Raw genomic sequence first — 26,689 nt, 5'->3', positions numbered from 1 at the left:
GAAAATTTTTTTTTATTTTTGTAAATGCCCAGAACTAAAAGGATTATCATCATGTATTTGTTTAGCAGGTGCTCTGACACATTGTAGCCTCTGTACGCCTGATTACTTTCCACTGGATGTTATCCAAACAATTCTACTTTGAACCGTAACTCCTTTGGGATTTGTTTTTCCCTTTGCAGATGCTCAGTTGCCTACTATTCAGGCAACAAATACATCGTGAATTAGCAAATTCACTCCCTGTGATTCACCTTCTTATAGTTCAGATGGAGCAGATATGAGAAACTGAAGCCAATGTCCATTACTGCCACGACGCTTTGAGTGGTTACAATAGACAACTGAGCTGAAATTTCATGTGGTCAAAGGTCTGTTAAGGTATATTAATAATCATTAAGATAATGTAAAGTGATTTTTTTTACTGTAAGAAAATATATTTAACATGTTAAAACTAAACCTCAGTACAAAAACATTCTTTACAATTTATTGAACAGTATACAGCTGTTTAAATAAAAGATAAGAAATTGTGTTACAGCCCCAAACTCTTTCCATGTTAATGAAAGATTTGGCCAGATTAACCTGTCTATTGTACCAAATTAACTCGTCTATTGTCAGTACTTTGTTACTCTATTTTCAGCCAACCAGTTACAAGACAGATCCTGAGAGCTTATGAACACATTTTAGTGTGTCCAACAAAGGATGGACACTCAATCAAAGTTATGAAGTTTAAATTGCATCTTCTGGCATGTGTTTGAATTATCAGATAGGTAAAGTTCATCTCACTCATGTATGGTTTTCTTCCTGGAAGAAATATAAGCACTTCAAAATTGCAAAGAAAGCTGGACTCAACAGTAGAATAGGTCTGTTCTGTTTTCATTTGTACTACCAAAATTCTGCAAAATCACAAAATCTTCAAAAGCATGGACTTTGAGAGAGGACAAAAATATTTGAAGAATGGGTGAATAACAGCCTCATTCATGTACCTGTGCTCCCTTCTCTGTGTTAGACTGGGCTGCAGCCCTGGGATCAGCCAGGTTAGAAACTGACCTTGAAGTCCATGGGTATGTTGGCAAAAGCCTAAACCAACCACCATTCACCATTCATCTCTTATCTGGCCCTGTATTTGTAACTTTAGCCTCATTTACCACAACTTTGAAAACTGACCAGAAAACAGCACCAAATCTCCCAGAACAGTATCTCTCTGCACAGGATTCTCATGAACATGTACCTCACTCACTGTCTTTTTCCTGATTTAAAAAGCTTGATTAGAAATAATCTTGATTACCCAAGATAGCATTTCTCTGTCTTCAACTGTAGTTTCCCATGAAAGTGGCTTTCCAGAGGAAGAAGGAAATTTTCAACTCACTGACGGAGGCTCCATGGGGACAAAACCAATAATGGAGGGAAATGGCATCGTAGATTTAGGTAGTAAAACCAAAAGTACAAGTATTGCCTGTGTGACTTTCAGAACTAAGTGTGGAACCCACCTTCCTTATTCAGACTTGCACCCAGCTGTTCTCTGGCAAGGATAATGGCCATACACTTGTCTCTCTTTAACAAAAAGGGAGAGGATAGGAGGGTAAATGTCATTTTGAGAGCTCCTAGATTATGAGGTGATGGGTAGTTCAGTAGTTCAGACAGAGGTGTAGCTTTATGTACTCACATTGGATTATAGCTAAGGTTTAGCTTTATCTATTAAGTCCCCAGTTGCAAAATACATGAAACAGTGTTACTGCTGGTCAGTGCACATATTAAATTAAAATTAAACTAAAAAAAAAAAAAAAAGTGGCTTGCTCATGTATTTATCCTTCCCCTTCTTCCTTCCTTCTTAAAATTGGCTTGTTTGGTTCCCTTGTACTGCATTGGTAATTCTAAAGTGCCCAGAGACATGAAAGCAGAATACTGTTGTGCTGCATGCTTTGTAAACCCAGAGTCTCTGCCCAAAGACACTTTCTGAAAATGTGCATGCTTTTGGCTTATCTTGTGTGGCTTTTTGGTGGCAGAAAACTCACATAATTTCATGGTCAAATATTTACAGGAGGAAAAGAAAATATTTTAATGCAGCTAACTGTATTAAATATGATTTTTCTTAGTGTGTTCTCTCTCTTTTTAACACTTTAAAAGCATTTTTCTTAATTTTCCCCAGTATTTGAGAAGCCCTCTCAACATGTTTAGAACCTCTAACACAGCCAAGACATCAGTGCAAGGAGCACTGACACCAACCACCCTCTCACAGGTTGTTAACAAACAGCTGGGGCAGAAGAAGTAGAGATGTGGATATTTGGAAAGGCTTTCTGAACTATTGTGCAAATGGGCAAGTTCTGACCTCCTGCACAAATTCTTTAACACACATTTAGCACACATTCAGCATCTGAGGTTAAGCCTGAAGATTATGAAATAATGAATGTCTCAATTGTTTATTTCCTCATTAGTTACTAAGGTATTATCTTGGAAACCTCCATGGTCCAGTTGAATCTCTTTGGAGGTTCTCCAGTATTCTTCCTGGATTGTTTATATTTGCCACAGACCCTTCAAAACAGTAAATGGAGCTGTCACTCCTTTCTGTGGGCTTTGAATCAGGCTACACAGGGTGGGAAAACTGAACTTCTCAAGTACACCAGGCTGCTTTCCTTGGTTATACTGATTAAACAACTTTCCATGGGTTGTTGGAGACAGCTACGGTGAGCATTTTTTTCTTACCATTTTGATCTCATTTTTTCTGTTTTTTCTTTTCTGGGAGTAACTGTATCAAAATCACTTAGAGAATAAAATAAAACTTGATGACAGAGATTCCTTGTTGACTTTGTCTCCAGCGTATTGAACCATACAGAGGAAGTGGTGGGTCCTTATTCGCTCACGCTCACTAGCTTACCTGCACGAAGATCTATTTTGCACCAGTAGAAAATCAGGAATAGCTAAAGCTGGATTCTGTTTTGCCTCCTCTGCTGTCTCCTCTGTTTCTGTCTGGGGAAGACAGGCAGCTGTGCAGGAATGACACTTCAGAAGCTCTTCACTGACTGTATTCTGCTGTTATAAGGGCTACAGCAACATTACCACTTCAGTCCAGATGAAGAATGCATGTTTGAAGCAAGTCTCATGCTTGATCCCGTCTTCCCCACCTTGGCTTCGTATTGCACAGTAGTCTTGAAGCTTGTCAGCTGGATTCTTTTCAGATGAAATGAAACCAGAGATGCCTTCCAGGAGCTCATCTTATTTACCTCAACTGCTAATGGGCATTTAGTTCAGACATCTGGGCTAGAGCTGGTTTTCAGTTACTCCCCTCAAGCATGTCGTAGTAGTACAGCTGTGATGGCAAAAGAAGATCATAGCTATTGCACTGATGATGTAACTCCCACAAAAGTGTCAAACAACATCAGAAAAGCTGCAAGAAACTGAAAAATGGAGATGCACCTTAGCCACTTTGAACATTTGTGTAGACCTTCTTCTCTTCTGCATACACACGCACACACACATACAACCCAACAAGCAAGTGAACACATTGGTCTGCCTTACTTTAATAAAATAAACAAAGGCATCTGAATTTTTACCAGTAATTAGGGGATCCATCTAGAGAGGAACTAGAAATGGACTTCAGTCCTGAATTTTGTCTGCTTGTTGGCCTAAATCGTCACCTATCTGCTATTACAGAAGGAGCCTTCATTGTAAACCTGTGAAGCTCTATCATCATCTGTGGAATTGCCTATATTCTTCTTTCAGATCGATTAGTAAGGTTTTCTCTGTCACAGGTTGGTTCTTCTTCCAAGCCTTATGGAACATATGAAAAGAGTGAATCAAATGGATGTTAGGGGTGCCAGATGCTTGTCAAAACTGTCCCACAAGCTAATCAAATCACTTTGTTGTCCTGATTTCAGCTGGGATAGAATTAATTTTCTTCTTAGTAGCTGGTGCAGTGCTGTGTTTTGGATTTGGTGTGAAAACAAAGTTGATAGCACACTGATGATTTTTGGTTATTGCTGGGTAATTTTTACAGCAATTCAAGGACTTTTCAGTTTCTCAGGCCCTGTCAGGGAGAGGGCTGGAGGGGCATGGGAAACTGGGAGGGGACACAGCCAGGACAGGTGACCTGAACCAGCCAGAGGGATATTCCATACCATGGGACATCATGCTTGGTATATAAACTTGGGGGGTTGGCCAGAAGGGGCTGACTGCTGCTTGGGAACTGGCGGGGCATTGGTCAGTGGATGGTGAGCAATTGCATTGTGTCACTTGGGGGTTTTTTCTCCCTTCCCTTTAGATTTCATTCCTCTCCGCTTCTCCCTCCTTTTCATTATAACTGTTGTTATTATTATTGTTGTTATTGTCATCGTTGTTTTATTTTATGTCAATTATTAAATTGTTCTCACTTCAACCCTTGATTTTTACAGTCCTTTCTGATTCTACTCCCCATCCCCTAGATGATGAAGGAGTCAACAAGTGGCTGTGTAGTACTTAGTTACTGGCTGGGATTAAACCATGAAATTTGTTTAAAGAAGATAGTTCCAAGTATGCGTTATCACAAAGCAATTACACCTGTGTAATTTTACTAGCATTCAGTACAGCACAAATTAGCAAGTAGGTCATAATTTCAAGATAATGAATATTGGTCAATTAAGTTTATACTTCAGTAAATACAGAAGAGCTAGATTTAGAAGTGATTTTGACAGCAAGGAAAAGTTCTTCAGTGAGAATCAAGAGTAAAACTGATTTTTCAATAAGAAAATATTAAAATTTTGGAACAAAAAATAAGTAGCAGTAGCAAATAAGGTTGTATTTCCATTATAATAAATAGAGGCAGTAACTGCTCGCAACCGCTTTTGCAAATTCACTGGGAAAGAGATCTGATCATAGCAATCCATGCTCTAAAACACAACCATACAATTGACAGCCAGTGTTCAAGTCTCCATGTTACACTGGGGGGTAACAACCCAGCAGAGGCTGAGGCATTGCAATGCCTCAGTTTGGGATGCAGGACTCCTGACCTTCGTGGGGAAGTTATTTTTTGTCCCTTTGTCCTGAACTTTGTGAGGAAGTGCTTTAATCATGAAGCCCCTGTATAAAAGATACGTAGTGGAAAGCAGCACCAACTTCGGTTTTGCTAAAAGAGGACATAGCAAGTCTTCCTCAGTTTTTGCAAGAAACAGCTGTTAGAGAACAAGGAAGGGTCTTGATCCTTCATTTTGTGTACTTAGAGGTGGCCATTTCAAGCTGGGTGCTGGGGCAGCCCCCGTCTGCTTAACAGACCCTCAGGCAGCTTGGCGAGGAAGTTTTCTTGACTTTGCGTCAAGACTTTGAGGTGCCCTTCTTTGTCCCTGCTCTGGCTCTGTATGGGCAATCTAATTGTGTAATGGTGTGTGTACTCAGCAAGGGGCAGCAAGTCAAGTGCTGGGTACACCTTTGGTCCGAGATGGCAGGAGTGGTCTATAGCTGTTCTGTACTGGCAGGTCCTCCCAACAGCATCCCGGGTCAGGCGGTGAAAGAGGTGCTGCTCCAGGTGTGGGTGGAACTGCATGTGACTGCCAGTGTAAGGAGTCACATCTTTCCTCCAAGCTTTAGACTCCTTTCCTGGAGTTGAAGGGCATTACTAAAATTAAAATATTTGATTAGGGAGCTTTAAGAGAAGGGACTTTTTTTTTAAAGTGACATGTCTAGAGACTGATTCTACTGTTTTGCATTTCAGTACTTCATTACTGTATGAAGTAGCAACCATAAGGGATGCAATAAAAGGAATTATACCACTTATAGAAAAACGCTCCACTTGCTCAAAATCAGCAGATCAGTTCTCTGCTTTAGGTGTTGGAGCTTCTAACTTTAAATGAATCCTGAAAAGAGTTTATAGGGCTATTTATTAACATGGACTGTTGCTGAATGCCTGATAAGTTTGCCTGACTGCATAGAGTTTTCTCTTGAAGGCAGTAATGCATCATTATGCTCTAATGGGTCTTGACTGTATCAGCAAAGTAGGAGCTTTGTAATTCCCTAATTCAGGTGGACCTCAGGTGGAAATAAATAGACAAAGGAGGTTTCCTAACACATTTCAACTTGCCTTCCTACAGTTGCTTCCATTTGTGGGACATTCTACACGTGGGTTGGTTTTTTTTTGTGTGTGGTGACAGGTAAGGAGTGCTACAAAGTCACTGTTTAACCTGTGACACACCACTGCTCAGCTTTCTAAAAGCCCTGATAAAGTTCTTCCTTCTCTTAGGAAACTCCTACCTGTTATTGCCTTCAGAATTGGTTGGTTTTCTAGGGATGATTGCAGAGGTGATAAGAGGTACATTCCCAGCACTCCTATAGTGTATTCCTCAGAAATCTAATTAAAGCTACCAAATAGGCATTTGCATTATCACAATAATGGGCAACATGTACTCCAGGATGTTCTGGGATGTGCAATGAGAGCAAGTGCATTTCAACAAATGAAGAGGAAAGGGGGATGAGGCTAAAAATAACAGATGAATCTCTTGCACTGGGTTCTTTCTGTGAAAGATGCTATTAATAAAACGGCTACAGATAGCTACATCTATTGATAAATGTTTTCTACCATATTTTTTCTTGTTTGGTCTGATAGCCCCCAGCATAGCTCTGTTTGTACGTATGTTTGTATGGTGTTGCTCTCTTTTGTTACCAAGTTTGTATCTCCTGGTGAAATCTGGACACACCTTTGTTTCAGTGGGCCTTTGAGTGTGCTCAGGAGTCCGGTGGTTCCAAGGTCTTTGCAGGCCTGGAGACTCACATTGCCTCTGAGAGGAGCTAGAATGGACTTGTATCTGCTGTAAAGGGAGAGAATTTTGCATATTGTGGGTAGACAGAAATTATTTGACCTATACCTATACCCTGAATATTAAGAAAGGGTTTTAGAAGCTTAAAAAGATGGAAGAGTTGAAATAAATGAACATCTAGTATGGAGTTAAGTACAAACTGTGCATCTTCAACACATTCAGTTTTGAAAGTGCTTAACTGTAAGAACACAGTCTTAAGATATGAATTATGTCATCTAGAAACTGCATAACTAAACCACTGGTTTGCTGAAGTTGGTATCTCAATGGTGAGTGATACTATCTGATTGTAACTACTGACCTGTTTTCAAAGAGTGTAGTACTCAACAGAAATAAAATACCCCAAATACATTTTAATTGAAAACTTATCTTATTAGGTTCATCTATATAAAAAATATGGTCTGACATGGTCCCTGAATATTAGCTTTTTTGAAGTGAAACCTGAGACATCTTTCCATGGGAAATGGAATGGAGGTGCAACAGAATTTCAGGAACTCACAGCTGATGGAGCTGAACGTGTCAGCAATTACTTGATTGAAAGATGTTTCCAAAGAGAGATGACAGTTCCTTTTTAAGGTATATATTTAATTGCTCTTATTCAGGAGAGAATGTTAGAAACCTTGCCCTGTCTCTGAGACCACTGGAAAGGAATAATTTACAACAGGTACCTGAAGCCTTGGATATAGTTACAATTCATAATTATTCAAAGCCATAATTACTTTTTGTATAACTTAATTTTACAATAACTTACAGCAGTTTGGTACTAGTAATGTAGTAATAAGCACCGTGCTAACAATAGAAGCTGCTAGAGAAGCTTTGGAAAGAACCACATTGGAGTGGCATTTAGGCAGTTTGTTAATCCAGGCTCTCCAGATTCTAGGATGGGATGTTATTTAGGCACACAGTTGGCAGCTGGCAATGAACCCTGAGGTTCTGTTGCTAGGTTGGAGTTCAGCCAAGGTAAACAAAATGTGGTTTTATGTTGTGTGCAGTCCCCAAAGCCAGCACAGGATACCAATGCATTTGAAACCTTAACTGAGACAGTCTTTGTAGCAGTGGTGTGCCAAAATGGATTCTTAATGTGCACAGAAAAAGGGAGTACACACTGAAAAGAGCAACTTAGCTGAAAGGTCTGGGATGTATAACCTAGCAGTATAGCTCTTGATCTGCCTGCTGAACAGCAAAACCAGGAAATTACTATAAGGTGCTGCTGAAGAAATCAATTGTGAATTGTATTGTTTTATGAAAGCTAAAGGTTTCATTAAACCTGACAATCCTGGCAGTCAACAGTATGTTACATGAAAAGCCATATAATTTATTAAAATGCACCATTCCTTAGTGCACTTGTTTTCTTGTTTTTTCCCCTCTGTTTTTAAACCAATGTCCCGGTTTCAGCTGGGATAGAGTTAATTTTCTTCTTAGTAGCTGGTGCAGTGCTGTTTTAGGATTTGGTGTGAGAACAAAGTTGATAGCACACTGATGGTTTTGGTTGTTGCTGGGTAATTTTTATAGTAATTAAAGGATTTTGTAGTTTCTCAGGCCTTGCCAGGGAGAAGGCTGGAGGGAATACAGCCAGAACAGCTGACCTGAGCTAGCTAAATAGTTATTCCATTCCGTGGGATGGCATGCTCAGTATATAAACTGGGGTGGGGTGGTAGGTTGGCCACTGGGGTGGGCAGATTGCTGCTCAGGGACTGGGTGGGTATCAGTCAGCAGGGGGTGAGCAGTTGTATTGTTCATCACTTGTTTTCTTCTCTCCCTTCCCTTTGGATTTCATTCCTCTCCCCTTCTCCCTCCTTTTCATTATAACTGTTGTTATTATTATTGTTTTATTTTATGTCAATTATTACATTGTTCTCACCTCAACCCTTGATTTTTACATTCCTTTCTGATTCTCCTCCCCATCCTTCCAGGTGAGGGGGGAGTGAGTAAGTGGCTGGGTAATACTTAGCTACCACCTGGGGTTAAACCATGAAGACCAATAAAAAACTTCTACAAGCTGGAAACCAACAGCTGACACAAATTCCTCCCTGAGCTAATGAGACCTTTAGCCTACTTATGCACACCTGTCAACCAGGACTGTCATTAGTGCTAAATTTAACATTGGTAATAAAAGAAGTTTAGGTACATGGGAAGGTGTGGGACAAATGGAAAAAAGTCAGAAAAGTATAATGACAGTACTCCATATTTTATATGTCAGTCCACATAATGCAGCACATAAGGAACAATTACAGAGTTTTTTTCTTTCTTTATTCTCACTTCTTTGCATAGCAGGTATAGTTTTCCTTAATGTCTGAGGCGTTGAGGTACATCTGAGGAGGAATAGTGGACAGTCATTTCTAGAGCTCGCTTCCCCACATGTTTGTAACCACTTTTACTGTGCTAGCAAAGGCAAGTTAAATGGGAGATGTCTGATGAGCAGACTATTGCACTGAGATGTTAAGTGCATGGCTTACAGTAAGCTCCAGTAAAGAGGCAGGAAAACTTCCCCGCCTTGTCCTCTGAAGGACATCTCGATAACTTGTGATCTGTACAGCTAAAATGAAGCTGTGGGTTCACTGCCAGAATATTCCAGTTGCCTGATCAACAATATTTCATATTGGAGTCTAAACAATGGTTGCCCATTGCAGTGTGAAATGATGCGAGGACAGCAGCCACACTGATTCCTTCCTTCTCCATCCTTTCTCTGCTTTCCATTGCAGTTAGAAACACTTGAGAGTCAAAGCTCCCTTTTATAAATTGGAAGAAATATCTACTGCTCCTGGCAGTCACTTAGAGAGACCCCATGGTTTGCCCTGTACCACTGTGAGAAATGTTCCTCTAATCAACTCCGAAGCATCTGAGTACTGATGTGGCTGAGCAGGCAACAAGACTGGGATTCTTCTGGGATATTGGCTGAAAAGCTAGAGAGAACAGTGAAGAAATACAGGAAGAAAAATTAAGATGGTCCCATACCTCAAGGTATCTGTCCTGTGAGCCTCTAACAAAGCTGGGACATCATTTTCTCTCTGGCACAAAATTAGAGGCCTTGGTTCCCAGAAACCTCTCATCACTTTGCAACTGCAAAGTGGAAATAAATTTTCACGAAAATATGTTCAACAATTTTTTCCCACCTATTTCAAATAGCAATTCAAAACTGTTGTAGATCTTATCAAGATCCTTCACACGTGCAAAATAGTAATTTGTTTCTTAATTTATTACACCTTTCCTTACTTTATCCACCGGGTATTACACACAGTGACTACACAGTCTCTGGAAAAGTATTTGGTCCAGTATGCTCTTGATGTCCATTAGCTAGGAAAGTTTCTCTAATGAGGCCTTTGGTTTAAGCAAAAGTTTCCTAGAAACTTATCTAAAGAGCAGTTTTGTTTACCTCTGTCTTTTGCTGACATGGAGACCACCTGTTACTTACTGCTTTTGAGACAATTTTCTATGACCAGCTCTTGTGACTGTTTTACTTCCTAGAACTTGGTGTAAGGTCAGCAATCATTGGGCAAGGAGCACCCTCATTATCATGTCCTGAGATACTTGGGCCCTACAAGTATCAGTAGTCTGGATGTAGTGAATCAAACTTTTCCTGAAATGTTTTATTTCAGTCAGTGCTTAATTCTCTGGTAACTTTGTGATGCTTGCTACTGATGGCCGAATCTCACCTTCAAAATTTAAACTCCTATTTTATATCAATAAATTATGATGATGATGACAAATTTGTATCAAAAGACCTTAAGGATTATAGATGAGAAAAAAATAAAGTACTATGGGATTGAGAACCTGGGCACCAGCTTTCGAGGACGTACCAAGTAACAACAAATCAGCACCATCTGCTGCCGGCAGGGACAAACAACACCTTTTCTACCTACTGGTGTGGGAGTATTTTTACAGTGAGCTACAAAAAGTCACCCACGTTTCTAGTACTTTAAGTGAAATAATTGAGGAATCAGCTCCACAGGTTCTACAATAAGGAGCATAAAAAGAGTCCACAGTGAGAAAGAAATGAAGACACTTAACTAAGATGACCTTTTCATTTCATTTTGAAGACAGTTGGTGAGATGCTGGAAGCATTTCAGAAAATATATGCTTAGCTGCAGACACCTTTTCTACAACAAAACTCCTTTGTTTAAATTTCAGTCACAAAACCAGTTACACAGTTCTAAGTGAAAACAGAACTTTTACCTACCACATCATTTCCAAAATACCAGGTGCTTCAAGTAAAGAAGAGAACGTTAAGGATATCCTTGATGTTATAATACCTGCCTAACAATCCAACACATCCTCATCAACAAACACAAAGCAATTCAGACTTATAAGCACTTCTGCTTCTTTCTGTATTTTATTTATCACTTACTGGATCTTCTTACTTCAAGGATGCTAGTAAACATAGTATCTTGGCATGTTTTCCACTTGCTAATTAGTGTTTGGAAGGAATTTTACGGAAATACTTCTTAATCTTTTCTTGCTTGTGGTGCATGCATCCATGAGTTCAAGGTTCATGGGCAGGTGTCACTGTTTGCAATACCAATTGCAGTGGGTCATATTATTTACTCTTTAATGCCTTGCTGTGCATTAATTAATTCTAATGCACTCCAACAAAACCTTGCTGACTTTTTACTTTTATTCCAGTTCACAACCATATAGCTCTCAGGCTGTGACCTTTCCTCCTGCTATTGAATGAACTGCATCGTTACAGGTTTGCTCATCTGAAAGAAACTTTTCAACGTGAACAAAAGCTTTGTTAAGAGGCCCAAACACTGCTCTGGTAGGTAACAGTTCAATACACTTCACCTGAGTGTTGCCGACTCATTAGTATTCAAGTGGGCTGGTTTTGCAGTGCTTGCCAGCATCTGCTGTTAGGCAGAGTAATGCTAGTTGGCTGTGCTTGCTGAACGTTAGTCTTGTAGGAAGAGCTCATATTCAGTTAAGCGAACAACTGAAGCCTTGCAAACAGTCCGTTGAGGTGGTACTCTAGCAATGTCTTGTGTGTTTTTTGTTTACAGAAAGCATTAGAATGGTGTTGAGTGACTCAGCCGCCTCTATCCTGTGTGTGCTTAGCTGCGTCCTAACTAATGCAAAGTGAAATAATAAAAAGGCACTTTTGAAATAGTTTTACTTTGATTTGGTAGAACAGCTCTATCATCCAATATTTAAGTATTGCCTGTAACTCAGGCACCAACAAAAAAAATCTCTTCCATCATCTTGCTTACATGATGTCCTTTTGAAGATATGATATATGCAGCTACAGAAACAGAATTGAGTGGGAAATGGGACTTTAAATGACAAGATTTTTGCTGAAGAATTTTTTTGTGGTTCAAACAATACTTTTCCAGCTGAAAATTTAGAAAAATTTCTTCTGTTTTCCTGAAACTGTAAGAAAGTGAGGAAAAGCCTGAGCACATTTTTTAAACCGACACTTTCTTGCTTTTAGCAAATAACACTTTTAATGTTGATTCTCAGATCCAAAAGCTAGAGGGAGGAAAAACAGGCTCTTTTACATGCTGTGTGTGTCTCAGCTTCTGTTGCTTGAAAACCCCTTACATCACTCTAAATTTTGAAACTGTAACAAGGGCTGAAAAAGGATGGTTCTGAACGTACTTGAAAAAAAACCCCAAAACAACCAACCACAACAGGAGGTATATGTAGTGGTAATAAGATAATAATGAGATAATCCTATCTCCCAACAAAACCATGTTTGACTTCTTTCCTACCAGATCTTTGCTCAGGTTTTCCCAGGCGAAGTTGAGTGCCTAAGGGCAAGTACGATCCAGTCAGGTGCTATCCCTGTGACACATGCATTCTGCTGGGACAAAGTAATGCTTCACACTTTATCCTACAACATTTGCCTTCGCCTGTCACCTTAAAGCAAACCACCTCAGATTATTTCTATGGGTCTGGTTGTTTATGGTGGTGGTTAGGTTTTGCTCACTTTGGGCACCTTAGCTGGAGGACAGGCCACCACACGGCGCACAGAGATGTGGTGCTGTGCGTCAGGTCCCTGCTCCTGCTCGGTGTCGGGCAGTTAGACCCAACACCTCAGGGAGCCACTGCTCCCCAGGCCTCGCTCCGATGCCACTGCTGCGTGGTCCTGCACAACCCTTCACGGTGGGCAAAAACCTGAGCGAGAAACAAACCGACATCAGGGTTTTGGTTTGCGGAGCGTGCCGAGGCTGCCCTTGCTCCGCTCCCCAGGCAGGGGCTGAGGCAGCGGCACCCCCCGGGACTGTGGCGCGGTCAAGGGTGCAACCGCACTGGCCACGCACGGCCTTGTGCGGGTGACCCGCCGGCCCCGGCACGGGCAGGCTACGGCGGGCCGGCACGACTGTCCCCGGGGACGAGCCAGGGCGCTTGGCACCGGCCTCTGCCCTTCCTCTCCCTCCCCGCAGGGTCCGCGGGACCCGCCGTGCCGCGCTGCTTTACCGCCAGCCGCCGCGCCTTGGCGCCGCCGCGGAGCCCGGGCGCGCTGCGTCCCGCCGGCGGGCCGGGCCGGGCCGGGCCGGGCCACGTCGCCGCCCGCGGATTCCCGCCGCGCCGGCCGCGCCTGCAGCTGCTTAAAGGGCGCCGCCGGCCGCTAGGGAGCGGTGCGCGGTGTGCGGCGGGGAGCGGGCACCGCCTCCCGGGCAACAGCAGCCGGCGCCCCGGGGGCTGGCCGGGCTATAAGTTGTCTTCCCCATAGGTCGCGGTGCGTGCAGGCTGCCCAGGCGCTTGCCCCCCACTGCCGGGGCCGTACCGGCCGCGGGGACCCACCTCGAGGTCAGCTCACCTCGCCTGAGGCGGCGGCGGGCTCGGTCAGCCCCGGCGGAGATGGAGCGGGAATTAGAAAAACCCTCCCGGCGGACGAGTAGGAAGGATGAAGATCGGCGATGGGTAACGGTGCCTTGGGGGATATGGGGGGGCTGCCGGTGCTCTGGGGAGGGTCGCGGCTGGGGAGGGGGCAGGCGCCTTCCCGGCCGGTGTGGTGGCTCTGCCCCGTCCCGGGGACCGTGGCTCCCCGCGAAGCCTCGCAAGCAGCAGGGCTGGCGCAGGGCGATTTGGGGCGAGGGAGCTGTGGGCCGTGCGCTTGTTCAGTCTTGTGCGTCTCTTGTGTTCCCCTCGAGGAGCAAGTGGTGAGAGCGCCTGGAAAGGACCTGCCGCGGCGCAGAGGGCAAAGCCCACGGGAAGCGGCTGAGGTAAGGGCAGGCACAGACACCCACGCTGCGCTCGGTGCACTGGGGAGTTCCCCTCTTTACGTTTGTGGGGAAGGGGGAGGAGGAGACTGCTGAAAATACGTGATTTTGAAAACACAAATATTTTTTCTTTTCCTTTCCTATTATTCCTTGTTACACTTTCTTAACTGTAGCATCTGAAATGTCAGAAATACACAAGTTGGGGTAAAGTGACATCTGTTGAGGGGAGGAATCAAAACCACCTGTAGGCTTCTCTGGCACTGCTTGCCCTTTAAAAGCGAAAGCTACTTGTCCTGATTGCAGGGGTTTTATGGATTTACAGAGCTGCTTTATTGGCACAGTGAGCTGACTTCCCCACATTTAGAGGGTGGTAAAGATAACAGGGACAACAAAGAATTTGCATATACAGTAGGAACATAGGTGGAAAACTTATTAATCACCAAAAATATGCTTGACACTAGGCAAGAGGCAAAATACAAGCAGTTTGTACCTGAAGGAGTTGACACACATCTCAAAACCTGATGAGACTGCAATATACAGACTATGAGGTGAAGGCGTAAAAGGAATTGACCATACTGAAAAAGAGTGAAGCAGATGAGCAGTGAGCCCTCAGATACAACTACAATACAGAAATGTAGCCACCAAGCATGCCGAGAGTGTCACTTCAACATAAAAATTTTATGTAAGTGACCCCATGGGAAAAGCAGTGTTGTTAAAGTGAGCAGTAACTGGGCTCTAGGAGAAAAAAACTTTGGGGGGGAGTGGTGGTGAAGGGGAACTAATGGCCAAAACTCAAGAGAATGTTACAGTCTGGCAGTGCATGTTAGCTTGCTGTTGTCTCTGATGTGTCAACAGCTGCTAGCTGCACTCCATATTGTTTCATTCAAAAGCGTCGTGGAAAACTTTGAGGTGGCCTTCTCTTGCTGTGCAACAAGCAAAAGCCCATTAGCCAATGCTTTTCTGTGGCTGCTAACAGCAGCGCTCACGCAAGTAAATGTTTTAGTGTTTTTTACTGAGTTGAGGTTTATTTTCAGTGATTTAAGACCAGCTTTTGAGAAGTAAAGAGAAGGCTTCAAATTTGGAATTTATTGACTTTTACACAGTGTCTAACGTGGTGATTGCTTTCCAGCACAGCTTCAAAGGGCTTTCCATCAAAATGGATCTTCTAGGTAAAATTATACCTCCCTCCAGCCTAAATCCATAAGCTTGAATCTTGAGATCTTTATGCATCCTCCATTACATGGCTGTAAATAGAGGTACTGTGTGGTTCATCACCTAAAGTTAATTTACACTATGAAATAACCAACAATAATTCCAATCCCAAAATCACCTAAAATTGACTAATCTTAGTTAGACTCTGGGCTCATCTAGACTAAAGGTAGGGTTCCAACACTGACCATGAATGGATGCCCAAGGAAGGAAAGGACTCATGTGTATGATAGTAATTAACTTGTGGAGATTACATACTATACTGGTGCTGGTACAACTAAGCCAAGAAGCTTTGCAACACTATGCAGTTCTCTTTGGACAGCCCAAGGTCTGATTCTAGTCATACGTTCCACATAGATTTTATGCTACTACTTTAATTCAGGTCTTGCTGAATCAGAAACTTACCTGTGACATTTATTTCATTACAGTATTTAGTGCTACCCGTATGAAACATGAACCTCAATACTGGTGAGCACTGCTGCATTTAGTTAGAAAATAAAACGTTTCTAGGCATGTTATTTCATGAGACATCTTGCTCTGCACGGACTCTGTGTCTGGTAGGCAGTGTACTGCTAGCTGGCTGCTGGGTCTGAATGTAGCAGTCACTACTACACTGTCACCTGCTGCAGGGACAGCTCATCGCTGTTTAAAGACTGTTCCTTTGGAAAATGCTAGGGTTCTAATTTCTAGGAACACAGGTGGTGCATCTATGTGTAATGGAATGGCAGTGTATGTTAGCTGTTGAAATTGTGACGTCAGCTAACATGCAGTTGCTATCCTTTTCCACATATCTTGATCATCAAAATGGAGAGTTACTTCTCTATAAGGAATCCCTGGGTCCACCTGGTTATTGCTTTTTTGACTGTCAGGCTCATTTTTTGTATTATAGTGGTACCTAGCATTTCTGTTATCCAAACAATTGTGAGATTTTTTTGTTGTTTTACACTCTGGTTACCATCTGCTTTTAGATACTAAGGTAACAGGAGGTTTATAAATACTTGAAACAGGTAAATAATTAAAACATTTCAAACAATTCTAAGCCCTTCAAGTTTTCTTAAAGCAAAAGAAGCACAGTTAAAAACTTCACATGAGTTTTAAAGCTTGATTTTAATTTGTTTATAATGATATTTGGCAAATACAAGTTGGTTGTTGCTTTTTTTGGAGGGGCGTTGTATTTTTTTTTAACTGAATAATTAGATGCTGGAAAGGCTTACAATCACTTTCACTAACTGCCTGAATGCTATAAAATAATCACCTTTCCATTCTACAAAAAAAGAGAAGTCAACTTGAGAGTTTTTATTCTCCCCTTGCTTCTCAGAATAGCTTAATTTGTGAACAGCAACACATTAAAACAACTGCACCTAGTTTCACCACTCAGGAGACACAATTTGAATTGGACATAATATTACAATTCAGAAGAATAAAGTCTGGAACCACACTGGTCCTTTTGATTCGTGTTCCAGTGCAAACTTCTATCAAACATACTGCTCTGTCATCATCCTAGCATTTCAGGCATTTACGACATGCAAAACAAACCCTTTGTTACAACTTGCTTTATGTAGGTGCTGCTGTATGTGCTTTGCAAAGCAAAGGTCCCCTAGGGAGGGAAATAGCATCAGTGTCTGAGAAGGTCTCCAGAATCAGGGTGATTCTACTGTTTGTGGTGATTAGGCAGTGTATTGTTAGTTAGCTGTTCATACACCAGCAACTGACTACACTGCCACATTAGCACCTCACTGTTGAGGCAAGAATATACACAGTGTTACTATAAATATCGGACCTTAGCTGGTATGGGGCACGATTCCTGCCTAGTTCCCCTCACTGAAAGGAGCTGTGCTAGGCTATGCAAACTGAGTCAATGTAGGGTATAAAAATAAGTGTAATTGTATTTGACACGCTTCTGCAGCTAATCCAACTGGTTTCTGAAGAGTTTACTAAATTATGTTAAGTATTAAGTAAGAGTTTCAGACTTGGGCCCTGTGTGAAGATGTTTCTCTTACACCATTAAATGTTTACTGGAGCATAGATGTGTGGGCTCAGCTAACAAGTATTTTCTGGTAATACCAGAACTAACTAGGACATGAATGACTCTAAATCCATGGATTTAGAGTATTTGCACTCCCAGGAAATGGTTTGGAAGGAGGAACTGACAGTTCAACAGTTATGTATTTGACATAGAATATGTCAGACCTATGGAGTGAGAGATGCCTGAGAAAGGAATGACAGAAGTGTTAGGATGAAGGATGCAATAGGTTATACTCAAAGGGAGTTGAAGAAACTTGAACACTCATGGACTGAACTCTTAACTTCCTTGAGAGGGCAGTTTTGTCTTAAATTGGTGGGATTATTTAAGAATCCAATAAACAGGTTTTAATCCGTTTATAGTGTCCACAGTTCAGTGGTTTTTTTTTATATGCTATATCCTACATAAACTGTAAGTGGGTGTTTATACAAACTTGCATTCATGTTACTTTGTGAATTTTGCCTATAGATGTGTGCTTGTATAACAGTGTTCTGACTTTCATTTTATTTATTTGCTTTTCCAAGAAGTGTTTAGTTTATGATCTGCCCTAAATATTACATTGGAAAAGCTGGTATGTCTCATGAAGAGTAAGTAATACAAACATACTGAGTTTTTTGAGGAATATTAGGAGTAAACCTTGAAAAACTTAAACTCTGTGTAGATTCAGGACTGAATGGTATGCATAATCAATTTTCTACAGAAGATGGTTATAGTGGATTGTGACCAAACAGTGAAATAACAAAATCAATGACTGTCTTCTCAGGTAAAACCTTGTTTTTCTAGGAATCTCAAGTAAAAGCAATTCAGGAAGCAGTGAGTTAAATAATTCTGTTCACTCATTTGCTAATACCTCATGCTATTTCTGAATACCAGGAAAGAGATTTGATCTTAATGCTGGCATTGAGTTATTTAAGATTACAGTGTGTCCTGTGAAAAACAGAGTATGAGCTCTAGTGAGTGAATCACAAGCAAGGTGTGCACACCCACTTCCCTCCTGATCCCTTCTAGAAAGTGATATTGTGCTGTTTACCTTTCATAGGTTATTAAGGAACTTGAGTGAATTTCCTATAGTATGAGTCACTCTCAGGCGATACCAAGACTAAAATAAATTATATATTTTTTCAGGTGTGCCACTAACAGCAACCACCATTTTTTTTAAATCTACTCTTTTTTATTCAGTGATATGAAAAGCAGGGAGCTACAGCAGTGCACATGAACGGACATGCATGTTTTAGTCATGTGCTTTTTCAATTAAAAGATATCATCCACCATTTATGGGAAAAACATTGTGTCCTGCCACTTAGTTCCACAGAATCTAGACTGCTCCCAGTGAGGGGAGAGGATCTCTATCTCAGTTCCCTTCCTACTCCATCAAAGCAGCAAGGACATGTGACAAAAATCACCTGACATGTTCTGCTAAATGTTCCCAAGGCTGGAACTGTAAATTTACAGGGAGACTGGGGTGAAACACAGGACCTCAGTATAAGAACAGGAACTGTCTTGATGGATTGGATGTGGAATCTTGCAGACTAATGGCAAATTGCTCAAAACCTCATCTGAAACACCAGCAGCAGGCACATCTGGATTAACTAAACCCTTACGCAGGCCTTAACTGATCTCTGAATTTAGTGGCTAAAGTTATCATGCGTAAGATTTTTTTTTCCCTTCCAAAATGATGGTCGTCATTATTGAGGAAGACTTTGTTTAATTCTCCACATCAGTATCATTACTCAATCATTCGCAATCTTTTAATCTCCTTGTTCTTCAGGGGGGTTCTGTGAAATTCTCAATGAATTCTATAGATGAATGAGAAAATACTTCAAAAAAGTTCTTACTTTTTGATATAGGTAAGTGGCCATATTTATTGGAAAATGTTTTGAAGCACTTAGGTATTTTCAGTCACTGCTAGTCTTAAAAGAGAACAGCACTAATGCTACCAGTGCTTTTTCATACAGAAAAATTTTCTGAGACACTGTTTTCTCTTGTTTCCACTCTTTCAGCCCTCCTTTAAGACTTGGGACAGCTGGAATGAGGTTCCCTATTCCAATTTACTGTCTTCCTTCATCAAACAGAAATCAAAACACTTGGCAGTTTGAAATATAACAGTGGAATGGAACAGGAAATGGGTTTTCAGTTTCATGCAGGATTAGGGAGATTGCAAAGTGAGAAGAGTGGAGCTTGAGGCATGAACCTTCATCCCCTTCTACCTCTACCTGAAAATTGTTTTATTCCAAAGGTGTGAGGTAGGTGGCTGGGGAGCATTGTCTTGGGCTGTTTCAGAAAGATGTTTGTTAAGAGTCCCGGGCAGTTGACTTGTCTTGCCCCTTGAATCCTGCTGTAAACAACCATGTATATTCAAACAGGTCCTGCCTTCATCCAGATCAGAAGCTTGGGAATCCAGCAGGAGATGAGCTCACAGCTGAGGCACAGTTCTGCAGTGCAAATGCATGGAGAAGGCTAAAGAGGTTAAAAATGTGGCTGTAAAGATGAAATGTAAAATGAATCAAAATACAAAGCAGGCAAGGAAACATTTTTGCAATTTTTTCTTTTAATAATTTTTTTCTATGTACAGTTTTTTACAACTAAGTTGACAGCTTCACAATACAGTAATCTTCCTCAAGAATATACTGTAAAGCTAGTATCTTCAGTTGCATTTGTCTCTTAAAAACCCTGCTATGATGCCTCTGGGCCCCATGGCTTTCAGTGAGGGCAGTTATGTGTTAATGGAATATCATAATCTGTTTGTTCCTGCTAAATGGGAAACAAAACCCTTCTGTGCAAATACTGAGTAATTTTTCAACAAATAATCTTCTTTTTAGCTGTCTCCCCGCTGGTGACAATTAATTAGCTATTGTCGGCAATTTAAAGTCAGAAACTTTATGCAAATTGAAGGTCCATCCCTGCAAGGTACTGAGTGCTTTGCCATTCTCAGTAACCTCAGTGATTCTCAAGGCCGCTGTAGGAGCCAGTTCAATGTTAATAGACATAGCGTAGCTGAAAATACGAACACCAAAGAGAAGTCACCTGATGGTTTAGCTTCTAGCAGCATTTTCCAGGAATGTAGTAAGGCTGTGTACCCATGCTGTTGAATGGATTCACAGGGTGAATGGCTTTTTCAGAGGTCTTCTCTTTTTTTCATGATAATCTGCCTAATTAATGATGCTACTTCTGGCTTGATATTTTCTATGGGCTCTTCAGGTCTCCAGAATTTCACAACTTTACCCTCAGGGCTGACAAGGTACTTCCAGAAATTCCATCGGGGCTCCTTCTTTGAAGAATCTGTAAGAATGGCATCAGGTCATTTTAGTGACTTAAACTTGTTACTGTTTAATTACTCTGCAGTGATTCTTCAACTGTTTATGTTGAAGTAATCCTACCTTGTTCTTTGCTAGTAGTCTAAGCATGGATTTACTGGTTGGTGTTAATGATATGAAAATTGGGAAGTGAATGATGCTTTCCCTTTCTTGTGAAACTGTTTAAGGAGTTCCTACTTTTACTATGCTCTGCTTCCTAGGGAGGAGAATATGAGGGGTGCATACTCATTTGGGGAATCCCCAGTTTTGTGTTGGTTTAGGGGAAGTGAAATAGCAGCAGGAAGTCATACTGGTGATGGTTTAAATGGGCTCCTTTCATCCTATGAACAAAACCTTACTGGTATCTTTGCTGTCATGAATACTTGGTAAGGTAATTTCTAGGATCAAGGGGCTATCAGGAAACTGTGGCTCCTAGAGGAGACAGAAAAAGGTTTCTTGACTCTGGCTTTGTTCTTGGAGAGTCTCACACAGATTAGAAGGAAATCTCTTTTTGAGAGAAGAACTAGAAGAAAATTTTAGGAGATTTTGACTGGGGAGTATGTGTTCAGTGGGGAACAGTGCTACACCCTACACTGATTCTTGGAAGCAATGGGCTGAATTTTGCCATTGGACTACATTTGTAATGTCATGATTGTAAGGGGACACCATGGCAAGGAAATGGGTATGGTAAGGCTCATGTCCTGGAGGCTCTGGCCCAGCTAGTAACTGTATCTTTGCTGAGTTATGTCTAGGATCAGTCTTGAAGTAACATAACCCCCTCTCTGAACGTGGTTCCAGTGTTCATCAATGCATAAGAATAACTCATACAAAGTAGAAATACATAGGAAGCTGCACATTGAGGAAATGTGAGGCCACAAGCCTTGCACTGGCCCAACAAAATGCCTTGCTACTATGAAAGCAACAAGAAGCAGTTGCGTATATTTATGCTGCAGGTGGATTCTTTTTGCACTAGACTGTTTCACAGCACTGGACAAATTGTAGCTTGCAGTCACAGTCACAAGGGGGTGTAGCATGAAGATGTTCAACCTTTGATTATCAAGACAGCTACATGAAGAAAACAGGTGCTCCTTTAATTGAAGATGCACAATAACTTCATGTGAGGCAGAGGAATGCAGGAAAAGAAAGACTTATTTCAAAATATTTGAGTACCAGAGTATCCTTCTCCTTGTGGGTGAACAGCATGTCAGATAAGAACGAACTGACTGAATATGGCTATTCTGTTTCTGTATAGGTATTAATGTCTGATACTGATTGCACTGGTATGCATGAATTCATACCAGAAATCAATCATGAATTCATGAATTCACCCCACTCAGCTGGTACCTACAAGCTCTAGTCTCCTCAATAACGAACTGAGAGACGCTGCCAGAGTGCGTTCAATAATTCCACTGGACATCAGGCAACTCAGAGTAACAAGACTTTACCTGTGATCTTTGGTGGCATGCCTACAGGGAGGCATAGTAAGGAACAGTTACAGTGACAGTGGTGACCACTTAAATGACTCCTAAATGATAATTTTCAAGTATGTAGGAAGTATCACAGAGGATATGGCAAGAAGCCACAGACTTAAGTGGTGTAAGAAATATTTCATTTAGATGTTGAAATAGCTTTCTGACAAGAGGAGCTGTGAACTGGAATAGACTGGGAGGTTTTGGAATCTCTCACATGACTACTGTTCTAGTCTGGAGGAGCACATGTAGTACTGATTTGGGTAACTGTGGTTCTGTCTTGGGACAGGGAGATGGAATATAGGTTTGGGCCTTCCCCTACCTTATTTTCTATTTAAAATGGTGTGGTAGAGAAGGGTTATGTTCTAACTATCCTTTCTTTAATATATGAGTAATTAGTATGGGTCAAAGACCTGGCCAAAGTTCAGGAAAATTCAGAAAGGCTTTTCAGGTTGGCTTTGGGTCTATGAGCTCTTTGGTCAACTGAGGGGATCTTCATTTTGCTTGTGTGAGAATATGAGGCTCCAAGTCAGTAAATGCGTACTGTAACAGGAGTATTTGTGTCAGTGGGCTTTGCAGGCTGTACCCTTAAGGTCACAAGACAAATTAATGCAAATCAGTGATTATCTTTAACTACAGTATATATAACTCTGCTTTACAATATAGGTTTCATAAAAGTGGATATATGACTCAGCTAAAAAAGGAATCTTCACATCTGCATGTGTTTATGTAAAATCTTCTGGTAGTTTTGCAGCCCTAGTTACTTTTTGTCCATAAGAAAAGTTGTTTTTCAGCAAAAGTCACATAATTTGAAGTGGGATTTGTAGGTGGGCATCTTTGCACTCAAGTTTATACATCCACAAAATGGATATTCCTAGTTGGGCTGGTCACAGTAGGCTGTTATAATCAGTGAGGAGAGACGGATGGTTTCAGGGTACAGCTCTTCTGACCATATTTTTGATATCCACATTGGAACAAGATGAATTGTATGCTGAGTGCCTGTTCCCCTCCATAGACTGTGAAGACTATGATGTTTCCTGACAAACACAGACTCGAATTTAGGGAGAATACCATAGTCACAGGCAGCTTGATATATAAAAGAAAATAGTTACCGATTAGAAATTTAAAGGCAGGCTCTGCTTCTGATCCTAGGATCTTGATTTTGTGGAAAACAGGGAAGGTTACTCCATAGTTTCCTTTGGCAAAAGATTCTATTTCCTGGCTCGAACTAGGCTCTGATTCTCCGAACTGGTTGCAGGGAAAAGCCAGCACAGTGAAGTGGGAGGGACCAAACTCTCTGTGTAGTTCTTGCAGTGCGATGTAATTTTTGTCTGTGTGTTGGCAGTAACTGGCCACGTTTACAACCAAAGTTGCCTTCAGAGAAATAAATTTATAATAGTAAGAAAAAAAACTAGCATAAGAAAAAAAAATGGCATAGCAATTACAATTGTATCTTAAAATGGCATCTCCCACTACCACAGTCATTCCTGCTGAAAGGCTAAATTTAATCTATCTGATTATAATTTCATTAAACAGCTAAGGATGTTAGCAGCTTAAGATACTTACTTTTAGACAGCCCATTTTAAAAAATCCAGTAAATGGATAAATTTCAACTTACAGCTTTGTTTAACTATAAGCATGTAAAAAAAGCAGGTATTTAGGACAGGCACTGAAATCATATTTACTAAATCAACTTCCAGTCATCAACACAACACACAACCATTCGTAACTATGATGAAAATGCACAAATTGTATTGTTAGGCTATATTGATTTATAATAAAGAATACGAAAAAAACATTTTTCTTGATTTTTTTAGACCTAATACTTAATTCCTGGAGCAGGCCTAGATAAAAGAAATTTCTCTCCAGCTTTCTGTTTGAAGAACAGAATTTAGCACAAATCTCTGCTGACGATTCCCATAGCCAAACTTATTATCTAGAAACTGGATACTTGTTTTTCTGTAAAGATTCAAGACAAAGATAAAATGAAGTTGCAACTTACTTTTCCTCTGTACTTCTCCAAGGAAATGATCCTTCCTCGTGAATCCTTGACTTCAAAAGAATAAAAATCCTTGATTTTAGGTTTAAAAAATCTGAGCTGCAGCAGGCAGAGAATGGCAGTACACAAAAACATTGACAGAAAGACAACAAAGACCCTGGCTTTGGGCACTGAGTATTTCAGAGGATAAGTAGTTGTGAGAGGCTCCATTTTTGAAATCTTTGGAGAGGAGCCTGGGCAGGCCTGGAATGTGAAGGAGGAGCTGAAACATGAAACTCGCCGCTGGGACTAGAAAGAACAAGCTGCTCATTTAGCCCCTGTTGCAGAAGTGCCTGTTTCATATCACAGTGTCTCTGCTGGGCTTCAGAGCTCTTGGGTAAAGTACAGAAATCTCCCGGGAGGTGGGGGTGGAGGGCAAGAAGAAAAAAAGAAAAGAAAGCTGAAAAAAAAAAGAAGGCAAAAAGGAGAGGAGGAAAAAAAAGAAATGAATGAGGACTGTGTTCTTATCACCTAAGGCTTTTGACCTGTTTGCTCTGTTTGACCTGTGTGGGATACATCGGTGTCTGTCTGCACGCTGGCTGAGAACTGCTGGGGCTTCTTGTGGGTCTGTAGTGCAGCAATAGTGCATCCCCTGGCCCCCTCAGGTGTCCCATACAGAGTTGTTCAGCAGCAGGCACCTGTGCGGCCAGATCTGGAGAAGCAGTTTGGGGTAGCTGTTCAGGTAGGAGGGCAGTAGGACTGAAACTAGCCTGTTTCATAGCCTCAGTTATGCTGCTTCTCATCAGCTGCTACTGTAGAATTGCAGGCAGCTTTGTAAAACTCTTACAGCACATGGGGCAGAGAAAAACTCCATGTTGACAGGCTGGCATAACCCATAATAAAATGGGTTTTTTTGTAATGGGGGGGCTGATGGAAAATGGGTTGCTTTTTTTTTTGTTGCTACTCGCTAACTAGCACAAGCTGTGCTGAGATGAGAAGAGGGGAAGGTCTGAGTGACCGAAGAGTATGTTAGCTGAGAATCTCGGATATAAGCCAGGCAGCTCCACTGGTGTTTTGTTGAGGCCATTGTAAAAGACAATCTGAACTTCAATGCCACACAGGTCTGGTGTCTTACCTGTCTTTGTTTATTGTTTTCTATTTTAGAGATGCTTGCCTGTTGCTCTTGGTTTCTAATAGCACATCAACATGTAGTGGTTACAACTCAGTTATGGAAAACCCAAAATTTTCCTCTTGTCTTTCATCAGGCCTTCCTGTCCTCAGTCCTTCTCTCTTTCTTTATGTCCATTTGCTGTTCTCTCTCTTCCTTTCAGCTTCCATAATTTTATTTTGTCCTGCTTATGCTTATTTTTGGGGGTTTTTCTAAGCTGTTACTTGTCTTTCAATCCATGTTGCCTGTCAGTCTCTGCTAACTTTCTTTTCCTGCCTGTCCAAACCACCACTGAAGAGTGATTGCTGTCTCAGTTGTCGTTCTTATTACTGATACTTTGCTGTGCTGAGAGGCTACATTTTAAAGGATGAAAATAGAGTGGGACTTTCTGAAGGTGAAACCTGGAATCTGGGGGTCTGCTGCTTTTCAGCAACTTTGAGATCACCTCATCTATCCCTGATTTGAACCATTTCTATAATCTCTAAATAGCTAAAGCCCATGTCCATTTTGTGTAACAAGACTATATAGAGGGTTTCATGCAGTTCTACGTGAGAGATGCTTGGGAAAGACTGTGACATTTCAGTATTTGTATGGGTGTTTGCCGTGAATTGAGGACATGTGAGGCTTGATCTCTGTATGGCAGTGAGGCCTGTGAGTAGTGTTTTGGTGGCAGGGACAGAAAAGGCACAGACCTCAGTGCTGTAACGAACAAAGCTTTACTCAACAAGCAAGCACAGGTGACTGATTCTGACTTTAAAAGCAAATTTGAATGTGTTTGATTTTAGAAAATCCATGCAAGATCCTGGTGTCTAAGTTATGCGTCAACAGCTTGTAATTTGTATCTAATATTATTTCAGAAATTAAAAAAAAAAATTACAAGACTTAGCGTATTATAAATATTACTGGAGTACCTAATAATGATCCAGAAGCCTATTATACTTGCTGTGCTTCCTTACTGTTGTTACTTTCACCTAAAACATTGCTTTAAAATTGTCTGAAAAACAAAGCCTTGTGTTCAGTATTATCTAGGCTGTTAGATTTCAAATTTTGGTACATTCTTATGTTTTATGTTTTTCTGACACAAATTGCTCTATGAATTAATCTGAAAGTAAGAAATGTAAATCTGTCATTGAATTTTCATTTAGTATGCCTTAATGTATTAAAAAATGTGAGATAATATTAAAAATAGTAACATGAGCAAGCTGCAGTGGTGGTGAGATTCAGAAATCGGAAGAGATCTAAGCCCTCATTTGAGTGAAGATCAGAATACCAGCCTGGTTCCAGACAGCTGACATGTGGGTTTGCCCAAATGCCCATGTCTTAGGAAAGACCAGACCCATGAGCCTATGGAAAGTGTCTGAAGATCTCGGATCTTTCAAAGGCCAGTGCTGTAGCCTAGTGCATGAGTGACACAGATTTAGTTGGTGGTTTTTTTTTTTTCTCTGCTACAGGCTGTGTGACAGTTTTCAGGGCTACATACCTAACCAGAAACATTTCTTTATGTTTTTTACCCCCTCCTTACTCTTTCTCCACCCAGGTGACCGACTGCTGGAGCCATACTCAGCCCAGCGTCCGTTTCCACGGCCCGTTGCTCTGAGGTGGGCTTGAGCCCTTGTAGCGCAGCA

At 41.2% G+C, this 26,689-nt stretch overlaps 2 protein-coding genes across 2 annotated transcripts in view; one reads left to right on the top strand and one right to left on the bottom strand.

The window, feature by feature from the left end:
* The first annotated feature begins 11,705 nt into the window (after positions 1 to 11,705).
* Positions 11,706 to 26,689, top strand: part of CDC20B (cell division cycle 20B) — a 35,877-nt gene continuing 20,893 nt past the window's right edge. Inside the window, exons 1-2 of the mRNA XM_080373113.1 lie at positions 11,706 to 13,625; positions 13,856 to 13,927. The gene's annotated coding sequence lies outside the window, so the exon portion shown is untranslated. The remainder of the gene's footprint in view (positions 13,626 to 13,855; positions 13,928 to 26,689) is intronic.
* GPX8 (glutathione peroxidase 8 (putative)) lies at positions 19,683 to 24,227 on the bottom strand. The gene is made up of 3 exons (XM_080373130.1): positions 23,921 to 24,227; positions 23,031 to 23,292; positions 19,683 to 20,435 (listed from the first exon to the last, which is right to left on the bottom strand). The coding sequence occupies exons 1-3, from the start codon at positions 24,125 to 24,127 to the stop codon at positions 20,272 to 20,274; spliced, it is 633 nt and encodes a 210-aa protein (XP_080229256.1). The 5' UTR covers positions 24,128 to 24,227; the 3' UTR covers positions 19,683 to 20,271.

The sequence above is a fragment of the Falco punctatus genome, assembly GCF_963210335.1.
Source record: "Falco punctatus genome assembly, chromosome: Z".
Classification (NCBI taxonomy): Eukaryota; Metazoa; Chordata; class Aves; order Falconiformes; family Falconidae; genus Falco; species Falco punctatus.
This window is presented reverse-complemented; position numbering and strand designations above follow the sequence as displayed.

Coding starts and splice junctions, on each gene's coding strand:
- GPX8 (XM_080373130.1), bottom strand. CDS start 24,127: ATGGAGCCTCTCACAACTACTTATCCTCTGAAATACTCAGTGCCCAAA. Junction 23,293..23,920: donor TGGAGAAGTACAGAGGAAAA/GTAAGTTGCAAC, acceptor ATTTCTCTGAAG/GCAACTTTGGTTGTAAACGT. Junction 20,436..23,030: donor TGCCTTTAAATTTCTAATCG/GTAACTATTTTC, acceptor CCATTCTTACAG/ATTCTTCAAAGAAGGAGCCC.